This window comes from Catharus ustulatus, chromosome 3, assembly GCF_009819885.2.
Source record: "Catharus ustulatus isolate bCatUst1 chromosome 3, bCatUst1.pri.v2, whole genome shotgun sequence".
Taxonomy (NCBI): domain Eukaryota; kingdom Metazoa; phylum Chordata; class Aves; order Passeriformes; family Turdidae; genus Catharus; species Catharus ustulatus.
The window spans coordinates 28,782,122-28,809,260 of NC_046223.1; the positions used below are offsets into that span (position 1 = coordinate 28,782,122).

General features: G+C 39.5%; 1 protein-coding gene and 1 long non-coding RNA gene across 5 annotated transcripts in view; one reads left to right on the forward strand and one right to left on the reverse strand.

Annotated features, from left to right (window-relative positions):
* Window positions 1-26,418, forward strand: part of EPAS1 (endothelial PAS domain protein 1) — a 76,504-nt gene extending 50,086 nt beyond the window's left edge. Inside the window, exons 3-16 of the mRNA XM_033054893.2 lie at window positions 2,115-2,266; window positions 2,874-2,958; window positions 3,453-3,571; window positions 3,667-3,869; window positions 11,964-12,070; window positions 16,669-16,816; window positions 17,555-17,763; window positions 18,085-18,272; window positions 19,100-19,210; window positions 20,865-21,349; window positions 22,446-22,569; window positions 22,659-22,776; window positions 23,305-23,484; window positions 24,166-26,418. Of these exons, the coding sequence (XP_032910784.1) occupies window positions 2,115-2,266; window positions 2,874-2,958; window positions 3,453-3,571; window positions 3,667-3,869; window positions 11,964-12,070; window positions 16,669-16,816; window positions 17,555-17,763; window positions 18,085-18,272; window positions 19,100-19,210; window positions 20,865-21,349; window positions 22,446-22,569; window positions 22,659-22,776; window positions 23,305-23,484; window positions 24,166-24,317 (2,381 nt within the window). The 3' untranslated portion in view covers window positions 24,318-26,418. The remainder of the gene's footprint in view (window positions 1-2,114; window positions 2,267-2,873; window positions 2,959-3,452; window positions 3,572-3,666; window positions 3,870-11,963; window positions 12,071-16,668; window positions 16,817-17,554; window positions 17,764-18,084; window positions 18,273-19,099; window positions 19,211-20,864; window positions 21,350-22,445; window positions 22,570-22,658; window positions 22,777-23,304; window positions 23,485-24,165) is intronic.
* Window positions 1-27,139, reverse strand: part of LOC116993805 — an 89,440-nt gene that overhangs the window by 23,245 nt on the left and 39,056 nt on the right. For all 4 annotated transcript variants that reach the window (XR_004417363.1, XR_004417361.1, XR_004417362.1 and 1 more), the window contains exon 2: window positions 14,048-14,135. This is a non-coding gene — a long non-coding RNA (uncharacterized LOC116993805). The remainder of the gene's footprint in view (window positions 1-14,047; window positions 14,136-27,139) is intronic.

Sequence of the window (27,139 nt, forward strand, 5' to 3'; positions counted from 1 at the left end):
AAGAACAAAAATGAATGACTTTTCTTAATGCTAACAGTATGTGTACTACAGAACAAACTGTAAGCTGAAATTGTAACTCAGAGGAGCAACTTCTCCAAGATATTTGTTTGTGTTCCACTGTTCTTGCAAGTAAGGCTGATGCAATTATGGCTGGAGCCTCTGGACAGCAAAATTGGTGGTGAGCCCAGCTTGGAGAACTCTTGTTCCACTAGGAAGGAGCAGAATCACTTCAGCTCTTCTCTCATCATCTGCTGGATTTTAGAAATTTGGGCTTTTGAGGTTTTTGTGTTGTTAGGTATTGATTTTTTGGAGAACATTGTTTTTGATGTGAGGCTTTGGAGAAGGCTTTTAAATTTGAGTGATGGAGTTAAAATTACAAGTGTGTAGTTAAATAGAAATGTGTGGTTTAACATGGCAAAGGGTTTTAAATTTAAGGTTTTTTTAGTGTAGTAATAGGTATAGGACAAAATGGAAGATTTTGGCTAGTGTTTCTTTTGGTGTTTATCTTTTTTTTTTTTTAAAGAAGAAGAATCTTTCTTTTTGAAAAGAATCTTCTTTTTATCTTTTAAAAGAAGATTTTCAGCAGCTTAAAACAAAAGAATCATCCTTGCTTCCATGGGCTCTAGGGCGCCTTCGATCTGGATGAGACTTACCCATGGCCCTATATCTTGGAGTTGGCTATTCCTTATTCTGAGACAATAAGGTGGGGTTTTTTCTTCTTTTGTTTGCTTTTTCCCTTCAAAATCAGAGCCTTACTATGACATTTGCAATCACAAATCACTGATCACAAATGTGCAGGCTAACTGACAGAACTGTAAAGATAAGCTCACCACAGCATGTCTGAGGTACAGACATGATACAGTTATCTGTAAGTGGTTTTATAAAAAATAATTCCAGAAGTTTCACATAAAACATACCAAGAAATTAATGGGCCAGCTCCTACACAGAATTTTTCAGTACTAGCTGTCTGCATGTCATTCCCCGACAGCTTCTTATTCATGGAGCTGAGACATGCTTAAAAGCATAGAAGGGAAATGAGCATTTGTGTGACTGGCATCAGGAGGAGCAGTGCCTGCCCCTTCCCCCTCTGCCTGCAGTTTTGCCAGGTGCTGCCTCCCATGGCACAAGATGGGCCATGTGGAGCACACATGACAAGGGCATCATGGTGCCATCAATTATCACTACACTGCACCCAAAAGGTACCAGGAAAATGTGTAACAAAAAAAAACCTCAAACTTTCCCCCCCAAAACAGCCGTAATAAATATTCTAGCACTGCCTTAGGTTTCAGCATGTCTTTCCCAGAAATTAGTGAGGCGCACTGGGTTCATGAATCTGCACAGCAAACATCTAGGACAGAAGGAGAGTCTGAGGCTCTCCTTGCAGGACAGGGGAAGTGTGGGTGGGTGATGAAACTTGTCAGACTTTGGGGGAGTGGAGCATAGGAAGTTCTGAGGTCTGCAGATGAAAAAGCAGGTACCAATGAGTGAGATGGGTCTGTGTTTTTCCAAGGAATACTGAGATTTTTGGGGTGACAAAGAGATTTACCCAGAATTACTTCAAGGGAGTTTTCTACTTTTTTTTTATTCAAAGAAGTGTTAACAGGTGTGTCTGTACTGAGTGAAGAGGTTTATTTAGGCATGTTTTGTTGGAGCTGTATTTGAACTTCTTAGAAAGCCTGACCTGATGGAAGGGTCCTATTAGGTGTTTGTTAGGGATGCACAGACTTATGTACCTTCTGTAAGGCTTGCCCTCTACCTTGTGTCTGTTAGGATGTACAGATGTTGGAAGCAGCTAAGAGAACATGCACAAAGAAGATGTACTTCAGTCATTTGCATCTGCAGGTGTTAGTGACTGGAAACACTTCACATGCTAAAGGTGAAGAGAGGATCTTGTATTTGCCAAAACATTCAGAAAAGTATCTCCTGCCTCTCCTAGTGATAAGGGCATCCTTTTCATATGTTGTTCAGAAGGCCCCACCAGAAGAGGTTTGTTGAAAGGATATTTTAACAGCAGAAAAATATTTTGTCATCTTGTAACCAGATGCGCTTGCATTAAAAAAGGCTGGCTGGGGTGCTGAAGGCTTTAAATGCTTTTTTTTCTTTTTTTTTCTCAGTATGTGCTGACAATGAGAATGAATTAGAGGCAGACCAGCAGATGGACAACTTGTACCTGAAAGCTTTGGAGGGATTTATTGCCGTGGTGACACAGGATGGAGACATGATCTTTTTGTCAGAGAATGTCAACAAATACATGGGTCTTACCCAGGTAACTTGTTCCCTTATGCTTTCCTCTCTTTGTAATACAGTTCATAGAAGCAACTCTTACGTCTAAATGCAGAAAACCTGTCTATGTATCACTGCAAAAAAGACTGGAAATAAAATGTCTTATTTCTCAGACAGGTACCCTGTACAGCAGACACCACAGGTTGCAGGTTCCCTCTCCCTTCCTATCAAGTTGTCATGTCTTTGGTGACTGCAGAGTTGCCTTCCTACATCTTACTGGGCAGATGAGAAGGCATTTATGCTACTTGTGCCTTAGACTATGGGACAGAGGGGAACAGAGCTGCTCTTTTGGGTCCCCATTTTCTGCTTTGTGGATTGGGAGTTTTCTCCTGTGTCAAAAACAAGTGGTGTTGACTGTTAACTGCACTGTGCAAATTCAAAGATAAGAGAATTGTTATGGGGAGAAAATGAGGAGTTATGCATAGGATAAACAAAGGGAGGGTCGAGGTGTTTGTGTCTGTGAGCATCCTGTCGATGTACTTAGTGACCAGTTTCATTTCAATTGTATTTAAAAATAGGTAAATACTTTCAGTTGCTTTCATCTGGCTACTGCTTTGATTTGGCTATGTGTAGCTCTTACTTCCACACAGGTGGAACTCACTGGACACAGCATTTTTGACTTCACTCACCCATGTGACCATGAAGAAATTCGAGAGAATCTGAGTCTGAAAAATGGTAATAATGACAAAAGTCCCTGTTTGCTTTTGAAATAACCAAATGAAGTAAATGGCTAACAGTAGAGATCTGTTTGTCATGGTAAAAGAAATTTTCATTCCTACAGTAATCATTAACTCTTGTTTAGTGCTTTGCAGATTCATTTTTCTGCCAAATATTGCTTAAATATGATAGTACTAAGGAACTGTTTGTTTAGTATTTTCCATTCATCAAGTTTAGACAGGTATAATGTTTTCAATTTTAACACTGTGGAAAGATTCATATGCTGCAAGCTAAAACATAGACTTAAAATGCAAAAAGTCCTATTAATTTCCACTTAAAGTTTTAGGTCTGAGCTCTACAAACTGCTCTGCAAGGATCAATGCATCTCTGATGGTCTCTGCTGGTAAATTACCTGAGAATTAGTCTGTTATTTCTGTTGAATCCTTCATGCTTATAAGTAGAAGAAATCAAGAAGGAAAATGAGAAAATTAATTTGCCTTTTCCTTATACAGGGCCAGGCTTTGGAAAGAAAAGCAAAGAGATGTCAACTGAGCGTGACTTCTTCATGAGGATGAAATGTACTGTTACCAACAGAGGCAGAACTGTTAACCTCAAGTCTGCCACATGGAAGGTACAACATTTGAGCCAAATTAAGTGGGTTTGATTTTAATAGACATTTTGATGTGGAGAGAAAGTGCATCCTAAGTTTGTTTCTTGTTATTTCAGGTTTTGCACTGCACTGGACAAGTTAAAGTGTATAACACTTGCCCTCCTCACACTCTGTGCGGGTATAAGGAGCCTCTCCTCACCTGCCTTATAATAATGTGTGAGCCTATTCAGCACCCTTCAAACATCGATATCCCCCTGGACAGCAAGACCTTCCTGAGTCGCCATAGCATGGACATGAAATTCACCTACTGTGATGACAGGTATGCTCCACTGGTTTTTCATTTCCAGAGGTGTTTTAATGTTCTTGTACAAAACAAGCAGTTCTTCCAAATGTCTTGTGTGGACCTGGTAGGCAAGGACTAGAAGGAAGTAGAGCCTGTTATCAAAATGGCTATTTAGTGGCTCACTTAATCCACCTCAGAAATTTCAGTTCAGTTGAAACTGTATTCCTGCTGTATTTCCTTGTCCTGCCAAATGAGGGATTCAGTTTTACTGGCAGAAGATGAGGCAACTTGGAGCCACAACACTTGCTCCCGTGTTTTAGAGAGCATGCCCCATGGCTGTATGGACCTTAGTCAAGGACTGTTTTACGGTTGGTTTGGCCCAGGATGCTGTTATCAGTTAGCTGGCAAGTACTTTATGCTCTACATTAACCAAGAATTGCCAAGGCATCCAGAGTACCTGCTGCTCTGAAATGGAGTTGCAGCCTCTTGCTCAATGAAAAGCAAACAGCCTTTATTGGTTATCTCCCTGCCTCTTTTAATGACAAAATGAACGGGAGGGGAGGAGCTTGAATCAGGCAAGGGGCTTGTTCTCTGCTCCCCACATTTCACTCTTGAGTGGAAATAAATGGAGGTCCCTCTAGTCTCCACCTGCCTGACTTGTCCTGGGATCTCTGTGGCGTTTCATGCCATCTGTCTCTTGTGCCTGTCTATGTACTGTGATAACCATCTTCCGTGCAAGAGAGCGAGCCAGAGATCCCCTCCCGTGAAGTGTCTTCCTGTCCTCTGTTTGCCCAGAAAGTCATGTCTTAAACTGCTGTGGATTTGGAATTTGTTTTGGATTTTTTTTTTAAAGTTTATGAGGTCATCTCTGAATTTAAGATTAACTTTTCTGCCTAAAGAAATTGGTCTCCTGATATTCAGAGATGCTAGCAACCTCTGAGGCCTGGAGGGCTATCAGTGAGATTATACACATGCTCGCAACTTATGCAGAAACTCACAGGACCAACATCTTTGTTGATTTCTTCAACCTTCAAAGTTTTTTTTAAACTTTGCTAAGTAAGATTATCTTTTTAAACAATGTGATTTAGCAGCCGTATAAACTTGCAGTGTTAGCAGCTGTGGATGAAAGCAAGATTGCAAGTGTGAAACTTGTGACTGACCTTCTGACCTCTCTGAGAACTGCACAGCAAGTAACTACAAATGGTCACTGATGTAATCGCAATCAGACTTTTTCCTTTGTTAATATTTTCATGAAAATATTAAGATACCAATAGGATTTTGCTGCTGGAGGGAGAAGCAACAATACGGTAGTGACTCATTATTAAAAGCAATATGCTCTGAATTACTGGGGTCATTTAGTGGCAGGCTACAGGAGAGTAGCAGAGGATTCTGCTTTATTGCATTCACATGTCTCTGAAAGACTTAATGCATAAGCCATTATAAATGAGAATTAGAGGGACTGATGCTATCCCATTCAAGATACTCATACTTATTTTAAAAATAATGATATTTTATGCCTAGTCTTAAATACTGGGCATTTGATTTACAGGGGAAATATTTCACATGGCAGTGAAATACAACAGCTTCCTCTGGAGGATTGAACTTGTAGGGTTTTGAAGATTTTTTTCTCCAAAACCACACTACAAAGTAGCACATCTTTTACTAGATAGTTTTGGTTGGATGTTTCGTGCCTGTGTTATTCAGATTTTGGTAAAGCTGCAAAAAGACAGCCAGGGCAGAGAAGGAGGACACCTCACAAACCTTTTATGTTCTTTGCAGCAGATCTGCCTGGCCCCTGTTTCCCTCCCAAGAAGGATGTTGATTTCTCTCCAGCAGGCGACACATTGCTAGATACATAAAAATGCAAAACAATCAACTGTTCTTATCAAATTCAGTGCTGCTAGACAAATTGCATTGAAGGAGCAGCTTATGCTAAGAATGTAAATCCAGGCTGGGGAGTGGAGGAGGGAAGGCAGCATGTGCCAGTCAGGTGCCTAAACCCTTTTCTACCTACTCTATCCTTTCTGCAGAATGCAGCAGGGCTGACACAGCTCATTGCTCCATAAGGGACAGTGTCTTTCCAGTTCAGGGCTGGTATCATTGAGGGCAGTGTGCCTCCTCCACCAGGCTTCTGCAGTGGTCCTGGTATCCTCCTTGCAGTTCATCTGGTGTGGACAGGTCTGCTTCCAGGGAGCATTAGGTTTTTATTTTTCAAAGTACTCAGTCAAAGAAATGCTTGGATTTCTGAGTATTATCTCTTTAGAAAAGCTCATGGTCTCTGTCTGTCACAAAACAACATGAAAAATATAGGCTGGCTACCTTGCAGCATTTTGTGACAAAAACTAGTTGGCTTTTCCTTAGGAGGGTATAGGGTAGATGTAATATGAAGCAGGCAAGACTGGCCATCATTTAAAACATGTGAGACAGTAGCCCATATAATTTGCCTTCCAAAAATAAATTATGTATGAGGGCCTATGACTTGCCAGTGGTTAGGTGGAATATGTTTGTAGTCTTAAAACAGTTTTTGCAAGGTGATGAGCCTGTAGAGAAAGGTTTGTGGATATGAATAATAAATAAGGGTTGTTTTCTTAAATGCCTGCTTCAGCCATTCCTGGAGAGTGATTTAAAACTGTTCCCTTGCTCCACTTATCTTGGCTAAGTGGTTTACTGGAAGGATTATTTTAGCTGTAATACAGAAATGCTGATCAGGGGTACAATTTAATAATCCAAGTGGGGGTTTAGGTCAGCTGCACAATGCTGTTGTGTCAGGAAGGATTGCCAGTGAGGGTGTTTCAGTCAGAAGAAAAGGCACAGCTTTGTACGAATGCAATTTTGTTACCTTGGTGGCATCCGCACGTACTTTGTAGGCATGGCTTGCTGTGGGGGATCATATTTCCCTGATTACAGAAACCAAATCAGTTATATATCCTTTTCTTCTTTTTCTTGACTGTGACATTTAATGGAAGAGTTGAAGAAAACAAAAGGAGCAGTGGTGATTCAGAATAGGATGGGGCAGGAAGATACTGTTGGTCCCAGTTAGATTTCCCCTATGAGTATTCATGTGGGATCCAGGCTGTGCCCAACTGAGAGGAAACTGAGTTTTATTGTGTTTCCAGTTATGTCCCAGTAAATAAGAAATATGCAGGCACAGGACTTTGGAGGAGGATTTAAGTCAATTTACCATTTGACCTATACTTGGGGAATACTTTTAAATTAAATGAGAGCACAGGCATTTGAATGGACCTCCTGTCCTTTTAATTTGTGCTCAGGGGAAAATGCGGAAAATGCAGTATGGAGATGAGTGAAGTGGTGATAGCTGAAGCCAAAGATCCACATTTGACAAAACTGACTTTTGGTATATGTCATATTTAAGAGTAAAACGTAACCTAGTTCTTTTGTTAATAACAAAAACTTGATTTAGGTATACAAATGAGTGAGAATGATGGTCCTGGTGAAGATTTTCACGTACACATACAGTTTTTTGCCTCACAGAGCAGATACACTTCACAAGGCCATCCATCCTGCTCGGTAGTGGCCAGGGCTTCCAGGATTTTGCATTTTGGTTTGTTTTCTTTTTCCATTGGTCAAGGTTAGAGTAGAAGCAGCCCTGAATATTTTTGAGAGGAAATGTGGTTAGTTGGTAAGACTGCCCCACTGCCTGCTCTAGCAGGCTGACAGAGTGCTTTACCCCAAGCACAGTGTCTGTATTAGGCTTTATTATTTTTTCTCTCTTTTTTTTTTAGCTTATTCTGCTTTAAAATATAACTTTGTTTTGTTTGTTCCCCTCAAGACCAATTTAACTTCAATAACTTGGTAACAGTTTGAATACAGAAAGACTTTGTTAAGAGATGCACACCCTCACTCACACAGTCCGCACAGAGCCCAATGAATATACACCCAGCTGGTTTTTTTATAAGCAGTAAACATTAGAGCAGTCTTTCACAGAGCCTGACTTCTAGGTGATGAACCTGATGGTTCTTACCATACTATTTTAACTCTAGAAATGGTATACAATAAAAAGCTTTGTGCTCCTATAAAGGGACAGAAAAGCACAATTTTAAGAAAGACTAAAATACTTGAAATAGCTCATCTTATAGGAAACGCAGCCTTGAAGCAGTGAGTTTTGATTGCTTTGCCATATCTCAGAGAGATAAAATAGAGCAAAGTTGTGCAAACTTAGAAACAGGATTGAGATCACTTGTTTCGTAATTGCATACCCTAAGCACAAAATTTGCCTTTATTCCATGTCCCAAAAATTCAATATTAAAATACTTATATATAGTATATTTAAGGGAAACCAAACAAGTGCTCAAAACACACTTGAGTGGTGACAGTGGGACAAATCTCCTTCTGCAGATGGCTATTGCTCACCTCTTCACTGTGTTTTCTGAGATTTTGACCTCTGTACATCATGATGACAAGTTTAGCTCAGAAAACTGAAGTGCCAGTCTGGCAAAAAATTAAAATTCCCCCAAAAGTATTCATGTTATCAGAAACGAATTGGTAACAGGAAAATAAACAGCCTCACAGCCCACCTGTCATCTTCAACAAAAAATTATTATTATCTTACTAATTAGCATTCTACAGATGCAAAGGAAACACAAAGCCTACCATGACAGGAATGCCATCCAAAACCACCATACAGTTTGTTTTCTAATTTTGTCATTCCACAGCTTGCACAAAGAGCAATTTTCTGTCTGGTGTCTAAACAAAAGTAGAAGTCTTGTGCCTGAATTCAATTTTGTAAATCATCCTTTGGTATTATGGGATGTAGACATTTTCCTGACTTTCTTAGCTGTGTACTCCTTCTCATAGCTCCATGGGATGCCTTTTCTTTTGCATTTAGTCCTCTGCATGTTCACTTGGCATTTTGTGTTGCTAAGAGGCTCCTGTGGAGAGCACACAGAGTTTAGAGGGTGCACCTCACTGGCAAAGCTCAAAGTAATGCTCAGGTGAGGTCAGTGCAAGGGCCTGTGCTAAAGCACTTGCTGCCTCCTGGCCCAGGGGCTGGGCAGGCTCTTGGCTTTGCCCCATCTTCTTTCATGAACATCTTGGGAGAAGAGCCACAGGGTGGGTGTGATGGATATAGCAATAGCTGCCCACTTCAACCCTGGTGCATAATGTGGCATGAAATACGCTGACATGATTTCCAGTCCTGCACAGCCTGCAGCCTACAAGATTTTTTTAAGCTTTTCAGGGTCACAGCAGCACAGGAGGAATAAAGGGGGCTATGAACTTCTAATTTATGCACCCAAAACTAATAGAGATAACGACTACTAGAGAGAGAGTGTTTTATATAAAATAGTGGTATTTTAAAATGTATTTAGGAAATACTGTCAGCCAGTTTCAGGGGGGTTTTGTGAGCGGGAAAATGGAACATTTTACAATTTTTTAAAAGATCATGTCAATCTGAGGAGTCTTCAAAGAGAAGTGGAATTAATCTGAATAGTGTTAACAGACGATCAGATCAGTCAATGAGAGCATACAGGCTGTTTAGCCACTTATTATTGATTTTAAAGTAACTATTTTAAAACAATTATTCTTCTTTAGTATTTAACTGTTACCAGGCATGGGTTTAGAGTTTAGCCAATGTTGGGGTTTGTGGGTAATTTTTTGATATCTTACTTACATCTTTTCATGTAATAATGTAGTTGCTTGTAGTAAAAAGATACTATCAACCCACTACTTGCTAACTTCCGTCCAAGATTACATTAGATCTAATTAGATTTGACATTGTCACAGCAGGATTGCAGCAGAAGTCATTCTGTGCCATGGAATGACAAGAAGAGTAATTTTATAGTGAGGGTGCTCATTATGAACAACAAGGAGCAGCTTGAGAAGGGGAATTACAGGACTAGAATACATAAATTTTGCATAGAGATTACAATTCCCATATGAGAAGAGTCCCTCAGCCTGCTGTAATGTGTATTTTTTGTTTGCTATCTCAGTTCCACTGCTGACTTCCATGAAGGCTGTAATGTGGATTTGGACTTGCACTGGTTCTGCTGGGTACATGGTGCTTCTGTTTTTCCCCCATTATCTTAATTTTGTTTTCCTTGTCCTGGCTCAATCCACACTTGGTTCTCAGCCCCCAGTGACTGGATTAAGAGTAAATACTCAACTTCTTGAATTTTAAAATCCCTCCCCTTGCTATGAGCTCCAAACTAACTGGAATGGCTTTATGGTATTGTGCCATTATATAGTCAGATTTTAAAGATCATGTGTTTACTCTGGTCCTGGCAAAAGTCTCTGGTCACTTATACCAGTGTGTCCCAGCTGGTTGTGTAAAGGCAAGCAGCAACTATATTTTGTGAACCTCAATTTTATTAGGGCTCCTTCAGTATTTGTTGTTTTCTCCTGATGATTCAGCTTTGGTGACCCAATTCATTATGAGAAGTACTTTTCAATAAGAAAGAAAAAACAACTGTGGTTTCAGAAAAAAGTTAGATTTGAGTGGGATGCAATTTAAAAGCTCAGAAGCTTGTCAGTGAAGAGAGTAAAAAAACTTCTTTGAAACCTGGATTCAAACATTTCCCCTTTGTTAGTCTAATTTTAAATGTAAATGAAACTGGAAACATAAACAGAAGAGTAAGTTTTTGAGGGGAGCCCAATACAAGCTAAAGCTTTTGCTTAACTAAAATTATTATAAACTCAGGTTTGTTCCATGGAAATCAGGACAGAGAATAGTTTTCAGAGTGACAAAACCAAGGTGTCCTGGGGCTATGAGCTATGGAGCTCTGTGGAGGTGGAGGCAGGGAAAAGCTGACTCAATACCTTGGCGTTCAAGCCATACACAAAATAGTCCCATCTTAAGTGTCTTCCTTGCTGGAGGGGGATCCAGGAGATGAATGCCATGCTCTTGCTCTGTTTGTTTTCCAGTATTTACATGTCTGTCTTGTAAAGACATGCTTCTGTCTAGAGGGCTGGGCCAAAGCTGTCCTTCCAGGGAGTACTCAAATCTGAGGATGCCTCTTAAAAGTAGCAACACCACAAGTCGAATGTGGTGGCAGATAAAGCCATTCTGAGTGAGTTAGTGATGTTGCATAAAACCTGGGCACCTCCACTGATGGCTGTGAGGTGCTGCAAGATGTGACCCTTCCCTGCAAACCTCCCAGTTTTTAAAGGTTTGCAAGGTTTGTATGACAGCTTCACAATCAGTTTGTGTCCTTTCTGCTGCTGTTTTCTGTATTACAGGTTATTATAAGAATTTCAGAGGTAGGAAGCTTCATCCAAGAGTGTCACTGTCTTGTAAACCAGAAGATAATCTTTGCTTTTGAATTAATTTTTATGTACCTTTTAGAACTTACTATATTTCCTGTACAGCTGTATGTGATGGTATTTCCAATTGAAATAGAGCATTTTCCTTCCACCCCCTCATTAGAAAAAATCATCAGCACAATTTGATGACCTATTTTCATTGATTCAGGAACTTGAGAAATTCTGCCTTGACTCAAAAAGACTCTGAAAAAAAGGTCTAGTTTTTGAGATCATAGTTTTCTTTGTGTAAAATCCTACTTAGTTTGTGGATTAGTCACCCAAGTAACCTAATCCATATGCCAATGTTTTAAAATGATTGAGGAAAAACTAAGTACATGAGCATTTTTTTTCCTTTTAACTGCCCATAATTTCTCATCTGCCATTTTAATTTGATTTAATGCAGTGCCCAAAGTAGGGATTTAACCATTTTGTGTATGTTTTTCAAATGTACACATACTTTTAAACCTGGTGTCACCAACCACTACCCCTTCACACATATTTGATTTTGAATGGTGGTTGTTGGGAGTTTCTGCATGTAGTGGGCAGCTTGAGAACTTTGTCAGTAACAAAAGTAGATACCTTCTATTAGAGATAGCATGAAATAGGCATAGCAAAACTTACAGTGCACACACTGACATCCTTAGGAATTTTTACTCTAGTAGTAGGACAAGGCAGTTTATTCTGAACATGGAGACATTTCAGAATGTGATCAGAAGTCCTCTACAGTTCCTCATGTGTGTGGAAGCTTAGAATTTCTCATTTTGCTTTTTTAATTCTGTTAGTTTAAGGACTTGAGCTGATAGCTGCCCTGTACATGTAAGCATAAGGCTGCAGTGAATTTTAAATACTTGCCTTTTTTTTTTCTTGAACAAGAATAACAGAGTTGATTGGATACCACCCAGAGGAGCTGCTGGGTCGTTCAGCATATGAGTTCTACCATGCCTTGGACTCGGAGAGTATGACCAAGAGTCATCAGAACCGTAAGTCACATTCTTGTTTTTCTTTTGTCGTTTGCATGTAAAGAATAAATTGTGGGTACCTCAATACACAGTTGAAAATACAAGTGCATTTTGTGTGCAGATACTCTCCAAGAGCAATATTTACACCAGGTTACTGTGCTTGTCTAGCTGAAATCTGCTGCTGGTCCTTCCAGAGGGTCTGGGTTTCACCATAATTAAAAAACTAAACTTGGATTTTAGAGAGGAGAATCACTGTCTCTCTAAGGTATAGTGCAGACTCAGCTGAAAATTTGAAAAGCTGTGTTAGGAAGTTCTAGCCTGGTGAGAAGGGCAGTTCCTGGTGGTCAACTGGGATTGTTCAAAAAGAAGAGAAGGAATTGAGGTGACCTAAATGTGCTTTCCTGTAACTGAAGGGAGCCTACAGGAAAAATAGAAAGGGACTGTTGACAAGAGCATGTAGTGACAGGACAAAGAGGAATGGCTTCAGACTGACAGAGAGTGGGTTTGCATGAGATATTAGGAATAAAGTCTTCAGTATCAGGGTGGTGAGGCACTGGAACAGGTTGCCCAGAGAGGCTGTGGTTGCCCCATTCCTGGAAGAGCTCCAGACCAGGTTGGAGGGGGCTCAGAGAAACTTGGTCTAGTGGAAGATGTCCCTGCCTATGGCAGGGAACTAGATGATCTCTTAGGTTACTTAAAGATTCCCAAGCCATTCTGTGATTATTTTTCTTGTGTGCTGTTGAACTCAGCAGACAGAGCTAAAGGGAAATAGGAAGAGCTTATTGCAGTGTTTTTTTGAATGTCTCTCTTTTGCTATCAAATAACAACTATCTTCCCCATCCAAAATAGATGTGCAAGGAGATTTTCTTAAAGGGATATTCATTATACAAATAATACCTATTGCCAGGAGCAGCTGATTCTTGTTCCTATGGGAACTTAGCTTTCTTAAAGTAAAGTACTTGAATTATTCTAGGAGCAGAGACCAGATCCAAGCTCCCTCTCTTCAGCAGGCCACACAGTTACAATTTCCATCTCTTTCACATCAGGTGTCTTAAAATAATTGGATTAAAATCTTCAATCTCTGTCCTTAAGAGTTAATGCTTTGGCTGGAGACAAGGCAGTGCATTGATGTACAAATGACATTTCCCATCCTTGGCTGTTACAGCCCCTGAACCAGTTTACTGGAGAGTTCTAACCAGCACATCACTAAAACCTCTGCAGATGCTCTTTTAATAGAAACACAGCAAAGCAGTTAGACTGGAACCTGCAAGATCAAAAACTAACCCCCCACACCTTGTAGTTGCTGTGATGAAGGCCTCTGTCCCAAGGAAAAAGCCCATGACTTAGGTCACGTCTACAGGGAATTGGCCACCAAATAGACTTACAGAAAGTATTTCTGTACTTCCCAGAGAAAAGTTGCAGCAAAGAATAGCTGTCTGACCTTAAGGGGTTAGCTCCAATGGCAAAGATTCAGGACAGTTTTAAGTTGAAATGTTTTTTTGAAAAAGTGTTTGGCAATGATGAAAGTTGTGTGCTGTAAAACAGTGTTGATATAAATCATTCTGCTTCCAGAGCTGCTTACAAGAAAAAAATAGAACAGCCCATACTCAATGTGAGTTATCTGGAAATGTAATTGTTAAAATTGTTTCTTAGGTAATATGTTAGTGCTCTTATTCAGTAAAAATGAATAAGTAATATTTATAGATAGGATGTTAATATCCTCTGCTATTGAAAGTCATCCTTTGAAATCAGAGGGTGTGCTGCACTGATGCTTTTGAATCATTGAGTTCGATTTCTAAGAATGGGACAATACCAGGGAGGGAATAAAATGGGATCTGGCAATCCATTTGGTAAGAGGAAGGGGAGGGTGAGCAAGCCCTTGGTGGTTATCCTCATCTAGTTAATAAAATGGGAGCACTGAGTTACTTGTCCATGTAAAGACTTGTGTTTCTAGTACCCACCGTGACTAGGCGTTAAGAAATGTTGCAATTCACTTACCCTCACACAGTGCAGGGTGTGTGTCCAGATGCCATTTGTGCCCACTGTAAACGACCATGTCCTATAAACTTGCTGCAGGGTATGAGGTCTGATCAAGAAGCAGAATGAGAGCAACAGTAAGTCTTAGAGGCGTGGTGTTACATCAGCAAAAGTCCTCAGGGCACTGCACATGCTATAAATGTTTAGGATCAAACTGTTCCATAGGATTTATGATAGCACAGGATCAGCATGGATTAGGTTTTTACTGTTGGAAGCACAGGACCAAAGTCTATTGCTGTGATAAATGTGATTTCCCACAACAGAACCATCAGTTTAAATTGCCAGCAAATTTGACCCCTTTAGTTTTTCTAACATAAAATAGTTGCCACATCTTCAGGACCATCAGGCTTCTTACCAAGTCAGGAAACAACCCCAAAGACAAAGTGACAGCAAGCTGTGACTTGACAAAACACATGTAAACTCTTCAAATAGGAAATGCCTGGATTCCATTATGTGTGCCATTGAGATGCTTGTTCTTCCAAGCATGTGGCTATACAGAATTTACACATTTTCCCATTGTCCTTTAGTAAGTGGAAATAGCCACCTCAAAATTCATGTTCAGCAGACTTGATTTTACTAAACAATATTTTTTTTTAGAAATATGCTATGTATAGAGTATATCTCCTTGCAATAATGCAGTCATCAATTCTGACAGTGCCCACCAGTTAGCAGAAGTTCAGCAAGCCTTCCAAGGGAATAATGGTTTTGTGTTCTATTAAATTCATCCCCACCTTTCCCCCTCTCCACACAAAGAATATAATTGGAGCCTATTTAATTGACATGTAACTCTAGTTCTGTACAGACATAGGTAATGTATACCTTAGAAAATTTTACAAAATCAAGAGAGGAAGTGAGAAGCTCACTCTGAAGGCAGAACCTTAAATGTAGCATTGATACCAAAGTCAGCAGTTACAAGTGTATTAGTAATTTATGAGATTACCCCATGGAGGGATTCTGCTGTACTTTATTATATCAGAACATGACATGCTTTGAATAATAATAATAAAAAAGATTAAAGCAGTAAAAAGCTTCTTTGTAATGTAACAGGCGCCTACACTGTGACTCTTATTGATGAGCTGATGATTAGGAAGCAGTGTAATTATGTTTCACAAGCAGAGCAGAACAGTCCAGTCACTAAAACACTTTGAAATGAAAGCCTTTTGATTTTGTTCCACCAGAAGTATTTAATCAATAAAAGTAATGTTCTACTTTGTCTAAATAAATTAAATGAAGGATGATTAAATACTCCTAGGAAGAAAACAAACAAACTTCAGAAATAGAAGGATAAACACAGCAACAATTATCTGCAAAACAGTTGCTGTATTCCACAGGCCTGGATTTGTACATTTGTATGGTGGCAATGTAGGAGAGGCTGATAATAAATAGCTTCTTTTAATGGCCACATTCACAAGAAATTTTTCTGTAAAAAGACCATGGTATCAATTTTCCGGTCCTCCTGAATCAAATTGCATTTTTTCTAGGGCATTAATTTGATGGCATACTTCTTTTGGATGCAAGAACTATTTAAAAGGAGAGGTTGCCAATGGGTGGTCAAAGGTTTAGTTCAGCCAGTTCCACTTCTGCTGCTATTCAGTGCCTATGTACAAGTACAAGCTCTTATTAGTGCAAGTACTGCTTTTCTACTCCAGCCCTAAATTTTTTGTCATTGATTGGCATTATTTTTCCTTTGAATTACAACAGACAGGACATCATAAAACCTTACATCTCAGAAGTCCAAAGCTCCACACTGAAGTCTCATTCTCTGCAAATACTGGAAAATATTGGAGGGTAGCAGGCCTACAGAATTCACCCTTCAAACATTTAGAAACTTTAAACCAAATTTGTACTGTTGTCAGTTTATTATTTAAGAAACACAGGATAGTTAAAAAAAACAGAGTTATATTAACATTATTTGATAGGGTGACGTATTTCTTGGTTTCTTTTAGGCTGCTAATTCCAAGCTCTTGCAGAGGAACTACACAGTTCAACTACAGGGAGAAATATAGTGGTTCAGCCTTTTTTTATGTCTAGACAAAGCAGTCCTGTTTAATATTTTTAGTTTTTATACCTTTTTAAGAGTGATATTACTACCATAAGATGTTAGATTAAAAAAAAAATCTTAGTGAATATAGCTTTTAAATCATCTGATTTTTACGTTTATCAATTACCTAAATAAGGAAACTATAGTTTCCGCAATAAATTCACTTTTCTACAGATGAATTTGGGGGCCCAAACTGAGGCACTTCTGCAACAGTGACTCAAGAAACATACACTCAGCAGGCATTACTTTTGGAGTTGGGATATTATATTAAATTTTTAAAATTCCACTTTGTGATCTGAAGAGTCAGACCTTCTCAAGAACTCAAACGCCAGAATTCAAATTTTCAATCCTCAAATGAACAGCCCCTTTCATGTTTAAAATGGCTGAATTTCCCCAAAGTTAAGCACGTCCCTTGTCCACAAATGCCTTAGTGCACTTCTGCATAACTGAAAATACAGAAGTGGGTGTATTTAAAACAAGTGTTACATGTTGCATGTTCATGTCCTGATGCATTGTTTATTTCTCTGCCCCCTTTTCTCAGTGTGCACAAAAGGTCAAGTAGTGACGGGCCAGTACCGTATGCTTGCCAAGCATGGGGGATACGTGTGGCTGGAGACCCAAGGAACAGTGATTTACAACACCCGGAACCTGCAGCCCCAGTGCATCGTCTGCGTCAACTACGTGCTGAGGTGGGCTCGGGGGACACACGTGTGCATTCACGTGCTGGAGAATCGCACTTTTCAAGGGTCTGTTTATTCAGCCTTGTTGTTCTGAAATCAGTTTAGTCATGTTTGTTCAGTCTTGTTTACTGATGTTAGACACCGATGAAAAATGTGGCATGCCTGTTCCCATACGCGCTGTTGAAATACACCACAGCCTTTCTCCTCCGTAGAGCGGCTGCTGTGCTCATCCAACAGCGTGTAAGGTCTGCACCCAAGATTTTATTGTGCAACACGACTGCTGATGTGTTTTGTTTTTCTAATGCTGTGACCAAGAGATAAACTAAGTAGTAACTGTATCATATGTTGCTAGGAGAAGCTGTTTACAGCCTTAAAAATCAGGACCAATCAAAAGTTTTGCCTTCATTTGGCAAAACTCAAGTTTTTTTGCTCCTAGTTGGGGCCAAAATAGGAAATACTTATTTGAGTGATAGTCTGGGTCCTTACAGCCTCGATTACATCCCTTTAAAAAGCAGAGCAACAAAGCCCTGAGTATTCCCACAGAAGTCCTGACCACACTCTCTGCGTCATCTGAAATGGTGGTGCTCAGCAACGCTGGAACTGTGCCTTGCCTGTCGAGAGCCTGGCATGCAACCGAGAGGCCAAAACGCTCCTATAGCCCCAGCTTCAGAGGCTTTGTCCTGCCTGCTTTTATCCACATCTTTCATCTTTATGGTACAAAATACCTAATACCTATTCTCTCATTAGTGAAATTGAGAAGAACGATGTTGTGTTCTCCATGGACCAAACAGAATCACTCTTCAAGCCTCACCTGCTGACAATGAACACTGCCTATGACAGCGGCATCCCTGCGACAGAGAAGAGTGACTTCTTGTTTACTAAGCTAAAGGAAGAACCAGAGGAACTTGCTCAGCTGGCACCAACACCTGGTGATGCCATTATTTCCCTGGATTTTGGTTAGTATTTGTATAAATTATTTTTGTGCAACAAAGAACCACATGTGAGCCTACATTTAGAAACTTAATAGACAAGGTCTGTTTGCTGTGAGTACAAATTGGGAGTAATGGCTAAAAAAGCCCACATGCTCACACCAGTGGAAAATTTCTGTGAATGAGAGCAGAATCAGGCTTTCTTGCTGACTAAACGTGCATTAAGTCTATGCCAACTTATTGTCATGGCAACTAGGAGCAGTGTTTACTTTTAAAGAATAGCTGCAGTTATATCATAACACTGCACCAGCTAAAAGTATTCATTAATATTGTTAAAACTCCATCCAGGAACACAGAAGTATGAGGAAGCCCCTGCCTTCACCAGTGCTGTTTTGACACCAAACAAAGGATGGCCAGTGGAAATGAAAAGCCACCCTGCTCAAGGTGAAACACTGACAATACCATCCTTTACCATGCCTCAGATTGCACCTGGCAGCAGTACTCCAAGTGCAAGCAGCAACAGTAGCTGTTCCACGGTAAGAAGAGCGTAAAAAGCATTTAAAGGATGTTATGTTTTGTATGAAAATTCCATCAATATATGTAGACAATATTTTTGTGTTGGCAGTCCTACCTCATGGCTTATTAGCAAGGCCCAGAGTATCTCTATCCTTCCTATACTGCATCATGCCTTAAGAATTAATAGCCAAACTATCAAATGGGAACAATATCTTGGCTTCACACTGCAGTCCTCGTTGTCTCCCAGCTGTCCCTCAGTAATTACTGTAACATATAAAACAACTAGTAAGAGGACATGCTACCACCTTTCATGGAGTTAGCCTTATATAAAAAGCCAATGTAAAATTGTCTGCCCCAGACACATCCTCCTTCTGCTAAGTGGAAGCTTAGCCAAGTCAGGCTTTTGAGAGCAGCTCCTTGGAGTTTCCCACTGAAGAAATGAACATGGTTCCATGGCACTGCCCCCAAGAACTGGAGCCACCCCTACCAGAGGTCATCCAGTCTTAATAAAAGCATGGAGGTATTGCTAAGCATCTTCTTTCTTGACAAAAGTATTTAATGGTGTACATTTCTTGTTCCTGGTCTAAGTTGCTGAAAAACATTTAAAATAGGATGACAACTAGGTTCGTGTAATGGGTGCCTATGTCTTGTACTGACAATTTTATGTCAGAGAAAAGCTTCTGATAGAAGTGGACAGTTTTGGGTTCTGAGCACACTAAATATACTGTCTGCCCATTCACTTTTCATAGGAAAGAGTTACTGAATAACAGCATGGTATAAATGACATGATGCTAAGCCAGTACTGTGGCTGTCTTCCTGCTTGTAACAAATTGTTATTTCCATGCAGCCCAGCAGCCCAGGAGATTACTACAGTTCTGTGGATGAAGATTTTAAGATTGAGGTGATCGAAAAACTTTTTGCCATGGACACAGAATCAAAAAGTCAGTGCACCTCTCAGGTAATGAACTATCTCTTCCAAAAGCTACCAAGATCAGTCTCCTGCTAACAGACAGTACAGCTGCATGTTTTGTGCACAGATATTGGCATGCAGCATTTAAACTGCATTTGCACATGCACACCAAATCTTTGGTGCACATTAACAAAACAGTGCACTTCCAAAAGCTGCCATGTCAATCTCTGTCCCTAATTCTTTGAAGCACAAGGTTTGGAGTGTCACTGTGGTGGCACTGCTAAGAAGAAAGGATCACCAGAGAGCTTTCAAAACTTGGATGTTTCTATAGATTGGATAAGGAATATAAGCAGCAGCAATTTGTTTTTAAATCCAGCTGAATGACTAATGAGTAAACATCCTTTCTAGAACAAAATAAACTAATTCTTGCAAAACAACCAAAGGAGGGAGGAATGCCCCTCATAGCACACATCTCCTTTAACTACAAAATGAAAACTCATTTTAGATATACGCTTCCTCTTTTCCCTCTTGGAAGTTTTCAGAGAGACTTGGAAATTACGTGCACATGAAGTAACACAATCTCCATCTCCTGCATTCTAATAATAATGTAAGTGTAGAAATTTCCCCTATAAATAAATAAACCCACTATTATAACATTACAGAAAGTGAGCTAGTGAATAAAAGGTGTGGACCTGATTCAGCTTACTTAATTTTAGATATCTAATCAAACTGCCTTTGTGAAGAGCTTATAGTTGAAAGGAAGGAACAGGCACTGCTGATTGAAAGCACAGACCTCACACTCATCTCCATCTATTAATCCTACAGAAAGTTTGAGGTGCTGGGGTCCAAATTAGTTACCAAAATTTTCCAGCACAATTTGCAGGCTTCGGTAGGCTGTAATCATCTTCTGAAGAAATTTTGTCTTAGTCTGGACATAGAAATGAAAGCAAGAGAAAGAGTGGACAGATAGGAGATGTGTGGAGCAGGGTGAAACTCACTGCAAGACTTTACATGTGCAAACTTCAGTATTGTCAGATTCAGCATCTGCTTGCTCAGGTGTGTCCCACCACATCAGCTGCTTTGGTGGGAAAGTCAAGTATTATAAAAGTGCTGCAGGGGTGTTATGAGCTGATTGAGGGGCCAACATTGATTATCCGCTTTGCTCAGCACTGGTCAAATGCAAAGAGAAGTGAATATGGGTGACTAGTCCTCTAAAGAAAAAACATTACAGATTTAAGTGTGATTGTGTCCTTCTGGCTAAATTTTTTCAACCCTCGTATTTTTAGACACCTTTTTTTAATGTAGCTGGATTATGAGAAAGCTGTGTTTTCTATTTTAACATGAAAAAGCCTGAGGTTGAGCTACATACCACATGTTGTAGAGTCTTGGCAGACAAGTTATTCAAAGCTTAGTGAAACAACATCTACTTCAGATCACAGTGATGCTGGAGGCTGCATGCAAGCTGCTTTAACAAATATTGCTCCCCTAGGAAGTTTTTCCTTCAGTTTGTTGTCTTAATTTTGCTGCTGATGTTATGATGAACATGTATGCTAGCATAGAAGTAAGACATCTTTAAACAGGAGTTGGCCAGTTTCATTAGGTAAATTTGGCATACAGTGATTTTTCAGCTTCGCATCTGTTAGTATTCCATATCATAGTAACTGCCACAGCTATTACTAACTTACAGTTTCTTTTTGCACAGACTGACTTTAATGAACTGGACCTTGAAACATTGGCTCCTTACATTCCTATGGAGGGAGAAGATTTCCAACTCAGCCCCATCTGCCAAGAAGAAAGTCCTCTCTCTGAAAGTGCACAAAATACCCAGCAGAGTCTAAGTAGCATGAGTACCATCTTCCAACCTCTCGCTCCTACTTCACAGAATCAGTTCCTCCCAGAGAAATATTGCCCACAGCTATCAAATGAAAAAATTAATTCTGGCCATGGGTCCTTGTCATCAGTGTTCTTCAACAATATGAGTAGGTCATCACTGCCACCATACCATGACCAAGCCAGCACTCCCTTGTCTTCGATGGGAGGAAGACCAAACACCCAGTGGCCACCTGATCCCCCATTAGAATATATTCCTGCAAAATGGAGACTCATGGATAAATACTCAGGATCCCTATCAAGTTCCCCCTCAGGCCCACCAATAATTTCTCAGAGGGTGCCCATATATAAAAAAAGGTATGTGTCTCTGAGGTATAACTATGTATTTTTACCCAGAAAATATTTTGGGAAATTAGAAGGGTCATAATTTTGAAAATTAATTTTTTCTCAGTTGAGCTGAAATAACTTGTGATAGGCATCAGACTGTAGCTCTGGGGAAATTAATGTGGTGCTCTCCCAGTGGCAGTGAGTCTGGAGGAAGCAGAAGCGGGCTAATTTTTCATTGCCTGTAAGGATACGCAAATGAATTTCCTGCTGGTCCGGTTAAAATTACACCAGTAATTTTGCAAAGCATGCTTGACTTTATGCAATTTAAGAACAGTACCAAAAAGACTTACTGGTCCAGCAGTAGCAGGGACACACACGTACTTTCTTACCTTGCATATATTTTCTGCACAACAGAAAATGGGGAGGAGAGAAGAATAAAAATTCATTATTGCTGGCATATATAAATACTACAGGCAAGACTTAAATTGCAGGGTCATTTTCTACAACCTTATTGTTTGCTTTCTTACACACATGAACAGTATGTGATGAGATGTAGATCAGAGGGTACAGTCCTAGAAGTTGCCTCATAGCTAGAAGTTTTTCTGTAACTCTTGAGTTTTCAATGTTGCTCACACTGACATGTTCAGAAAGTATATAAAATAGCAACAGCCATTTTAAAACACGAAACTGTACAGTTTGCTTTTTGGGATTACTTGTTGGCAGAAATACCAGTGTCTGAATATGCATCTGGAAAGAAAGCATTTGTCCCCAGTCAACAACTTTTGTGTTCATACCTAGTATGTAAAGCAAGGTGACATGCATGGCTCTCACATCCAGTTCTTAAGAATTACATTACTTTCTTTTCCACAGTATTTTTTGTCTGCCTGGAGATCCCTAGAGGCTGTTTATGCTAAACTTTCCATAAGTCTTTGATCCCAAACGTCAAAAGTTTCTGAAGATGGTGGGATGACTAATAAAAGGAAATAAAAACATTTGATGTTTGAGATCTGTCCACTGCCAAGTCTCAGATACTTAAATGTCTTTAAATGAAAGAAGAATCTGTATAAATGAACCAGATTATTTCAATTTGTCTTCCTGTGCACTCACAAAGATATCCTCTTCACAGGCCCCTGGATGCTTTTGGACAACGAGGCATAGATGTAAACCCAGCAAGACTTGCTCTGTCTAACAGTTTGAAACTGAAGCGACAACTGGATTATGAAGAGCAAGCTTTGCAACAGCTGAGTGGGGTAATCACAACAAATGCAACCCCTTCACAACTCTGGACTCACCATGGTCATTAGTGTAATTGTTTGTTTTGCTTCCCTTCTCATTCTAGGGAGATCCATCTGTCATTAACCCATCTCACTTAATGTGGAAGAGAATGAAATTTCTCAAGGGGGAAAACTGTTCCTTGGTTACAGAAAAGAAGTCTCTCAGCACAAGTGTTCTTACTGGTAATACAAAAGAAAGGGGTTTTGCAATGTTACATATTGAAACACCATTTTTAGACAGGTTGAATAGGGAAAAAAGCTCTTTCAAAAGGAAATGTAAATAAGCTCTGTAAATATTATACTAAGCTAAAATTAAAGATCAAGTTGTATCACTAAGAGCTGAACAATTTAAAGGTGCATTTGATAAATACCATTTAGTTGGTTTCACATATGTTCACACGCTTTGGAGGGAGCAGAAATCAGCATAATGGAGCTGTGTTTACCTCCTGCTGATCCAAGGTGTGAATATCTCAGGGCTTGAACAGACACTCTTTCTCTACCACACTGTGCTTCCTTACACAAGCATATCTTGACTGCACTACTACTGCTAGAGCTGGGGCTGTTTCTGGACTTCCTTTGTGAAAAGATGCAGATTTGCCTATGCTGTAACACCATCATGCCGAGGTTCATTTTGCTTTGGATCAGTATTATCTACTATAATTACTACAGTGGCTTCATTTAACTGTTTTTTTCCTACTATTTAAATAACAGATGAATTTTTCTGTAACTCAAGAGGTCTGAGCCAACCAATGAATCAACTGCAGCAACAGCAGCAGCATCAACCCACCTGTGACAGTCCGGGTGAGAATTTGAAAGCAGGAGCGTTTCCCCCTCTGTTTTACAGTTCCCATTGTCAGGACTACAGTACCCAGCCAGCTCATAAAGCATCAGGTAAGAGCTGTCAAACACAGAGATTGGAAAATGTTGGTATTTTGTTCAAATACTGATTCCATGAAAAAAAAAAACCCCACACCTTTTTTTCATGAGAAAAAAATGGGAAGGAGGATGATAAAAATCAAAATACAGCACAAAAAATTAGTTCTGTGGGTCAGTGTGAAACTGTAGTGTTTACATTTATAACATATGAGAAATATATTTTTACCCTTCATTTCAGTTAAACTTAATACCTTTTCGCCTTGGAGGACCTGTTATCCTCCATCCATATGCTTGTCTTGTGATGATTGATTATTACATCTTACTAAACTTTGCTGCAGCATTGATATGGAAGTTTGTAGGTTAAAGGGGTGTGTCTGTTCTTTTTCATACATGAGAGGAGTGGTGTCAATTCAGAAACCATGTCTTTTACTACGGCTTTCCTCATCTGCGCCGAGTTTTTCTCAGAACAATCTCAGTTTGGAGGCGGAGGTGAAAAACTGCACTTGTTTGTGTGACACCCTTGCAGCAGTTTAAGGAGGGGCAGAACACAAGCTTGCTCTGACCCATGGAACTGCTGGTGGTTTGAGGCATATTGACACAAAAACAGAATGAAACTGGCGTAAACAGAAGAGGTGGGAGGAAACAAGTGCTGCTTCTGGTCTCAGCCCCTTAACTCACTTCCCTGCTGTGTTCCAGGTATGACCAGTCGGCTGCTGGGGCCCTCCTTTGAACCCTACCTGCTGCCCGAGCTGACGAGGTATGACTGCGAGGTGAACGTGCCCGTGCTGGACAGCTCGACGCTGCTGCAGGGCAGCGCGCTGCTCCGAGCGCTGGACCAGGCGACCTGAGCGATCCCGCAGCACCCCGTGGCCCACACTGTCCAAAACAGCTTCAGTTTTTAAATATATTTTTGCAAGTAGACAATTTCTAATACCAGTACACTTTTACAGGATTTTACTTAGATATCGAACCTGTCCACATTACCAAATAGTGGCCTTTTGAAGTTACTCACTTTATTATTCATATTAAAGAAATACATCTACTGTATTTTCTCTATTGCAATTAAAGTGGTGTTTAGAGAGTTTGATTACCCTCCCCTTATCTCATTACCTGTAATTTATATTCTGAATTTTTTTTCAAATCTCATGCTAATAAAAAGCTGTGGTATAAATGCCTCATCATGTGATACTTTGGCTGCAGTACTGCAAAGATATTTTTTATTGCCAAAGATGAATGAAACAAATTTGATCTCCAACCACAGTTTTTTGTTGATCTGCCAAATTAAAATCCTTTGAGTCTTTCTATTTTCCAGCATTTATTTTATTGTAACTTTAATAACTTTTGGAAAAGCATACTAAGGAAAAATCCCAGCCTTCTGCCTCCCATCCCTTTCCTTCATTTTTATACACTTTGTTGAAAGAAATGTGAATGGTGAAATGCAATGTTTGTGGGTATCTGTGAAAGTAACATGTTTTAAGCTTTTTTCCTCAGAAGCAAGCCACATTCTCAGCTGCCTTAACCTGGCTTAGCTCTACAGCCAAGGGAGTCCTACAGATTTACCCCAGTGGAGGATTTAGGCCTGTATTTTCGTTTGTGTTGAGGTTTCTTGTTTTGTTCTTTGTTGTTGCCTTTATTTTTTACACAAAACAGATTTTTTTTTAATTATTATCTCTCTCTGGGTCAGTTGTTCATCATCTCTTGGTACTTTTGCTATATCTATGACACAACTGCTTTAAGAGCTGTTTCTGCTAGAAACTTGTAGTATTTGTTATGATGTTGCTGATATTTCAGGAATCGGAGCAGTGGCTCGTACTAACACCTCTGATGTTACCCTTTTTCATTTTATATGCTAGCTAGCAATATAATTGCAATATTGAATCCACAAATCTCAAAATATTATTTCCCAGTGTATTAAGCTAACCCAGTTATAATTAGACAAAAAGAATTAGGATTTGCATAGTGAGATGAATAGCCAGCAGGGAGGTCTCTCATTTTTACTTGCCTTACATTAATCAGCAGCTAAAAAGTCATTAAAAGGCAGCCAGACATTTTCAGAGCTCCTTTCCAACTATCATTAATTGTCATGTACATATTTGAAAAATAGGGCTTTGAATGCTTTCAAAGGGTTTTGAAAGTTTAAATTACATCTCTAAACAGAAAAAAAAATATTACAATAAAAGGTAGGTGAGCAGTTCTGACTTTAAAATACATACAGACTTAGATCTGTGTTGGGATCTATCTTGTTTCCTCCACTGGTATAAATCACTGTAGATTCACTGAAGAAAATGAAACAGTGGCAAAGTACTAAAGGTAAAAATCTGGCCCAGAAACTTGAAACAAAAATATATTTTTGAGACTTCTGACTCTGCTGAAGCCTGGTGTATAAAATTGCTTTATATCATGCACTGACACTTGCATAGAAAGAGCCTTGGGTTCATAGAGCACTTCACTGTGTTAAGCAAGTCTTAACCACACTAGAAAAGCTGAAGACCTTTTGCTATGGGTACATGATGTAAAAAAATATACTTCCTACTCTAGGCAATCTTTCAAGAGTTTATTACCAAAAATAATCTACTCATAAAGTGAAGTTATTACTGTGTGAAAAAATTTATTGTAAGCATCAACATCTGATGAAAATTGGCCATCCAGATTTGACAAATTTGCAGTGGCACAGACTTAAGGCTTAAAGGATTAAAGACACTTGAATACTGCTCTTCTGTTTCTTATTTGTGTAGTTTCAGCATTAAAAATGTTATACCCTAACAGTTTACTAAAACACTCTGAAAAAAATATTCCATGTCTTAATATTAATCATACTTTTTATCATAATTATTTCATAATCTATATTGCTGAATTCTTATTGACAATATTATAACTGTATGGGAACGTTAACTTGATAAGGAAATGTATTTTGACACTGATACCTTATTAAAGTATACTGATCCTAAATTCTTTGTGACTCATTTGCTATGAATTTGTTATTTGTTGTATCATTGTAAAACAAAAAGTATTTATTAAATTATTTATAGAAAATAAAGGTTTGCATTGATCTTTGAAGACTGAAAGCAAAACCAAATGTTACCCATGTTTGAGAGCTGGGAAGTAGCCTGACAAAGGTCCATAGTATGAACTGCTTTCCTCAAATGAAGAATTAATGCCCTGCAGACCCCTGCCCTTCTGGAACTTGTCCTGTGGCTCAGACTGCTACTTCCATTTCTAAACTGTGCTTCTTCCTGATGAGCTGAGGCTGCCTTTTGTAATGCTTACCCTTACCATAAAAAAGAGAGGAAAAATTAAGTCCCCCAAATCACAATTTAGAGGCCGAATTGCTACAAGTCCCAACCTGAGTTTTGGTGGAGAAACAGAAGCCATCATATTCTAGCAGTCTTGGCAAGCCCCTGGCTAATGGGCTTTCCCAAATCCTTCCAAGCCTCTGCTTCACCCTGACAGTAGTCATTAATCCCAATGCTGCTGTTAAATAGGTCAATCCTTTTCCATATAGAAAATTTTTACACAGATTTTGCCTGTGTAATTACACCAATCACATAGTAGGAGGACAGACACATTAAAAAATTAATTTCCAAATATGCACCTAAACTTCACCACTGTGTGGAAGCTGTTAATGCTTGATCCTTCTGATAACTGCCTTTGAAATGTGCAGTGCCCTCAC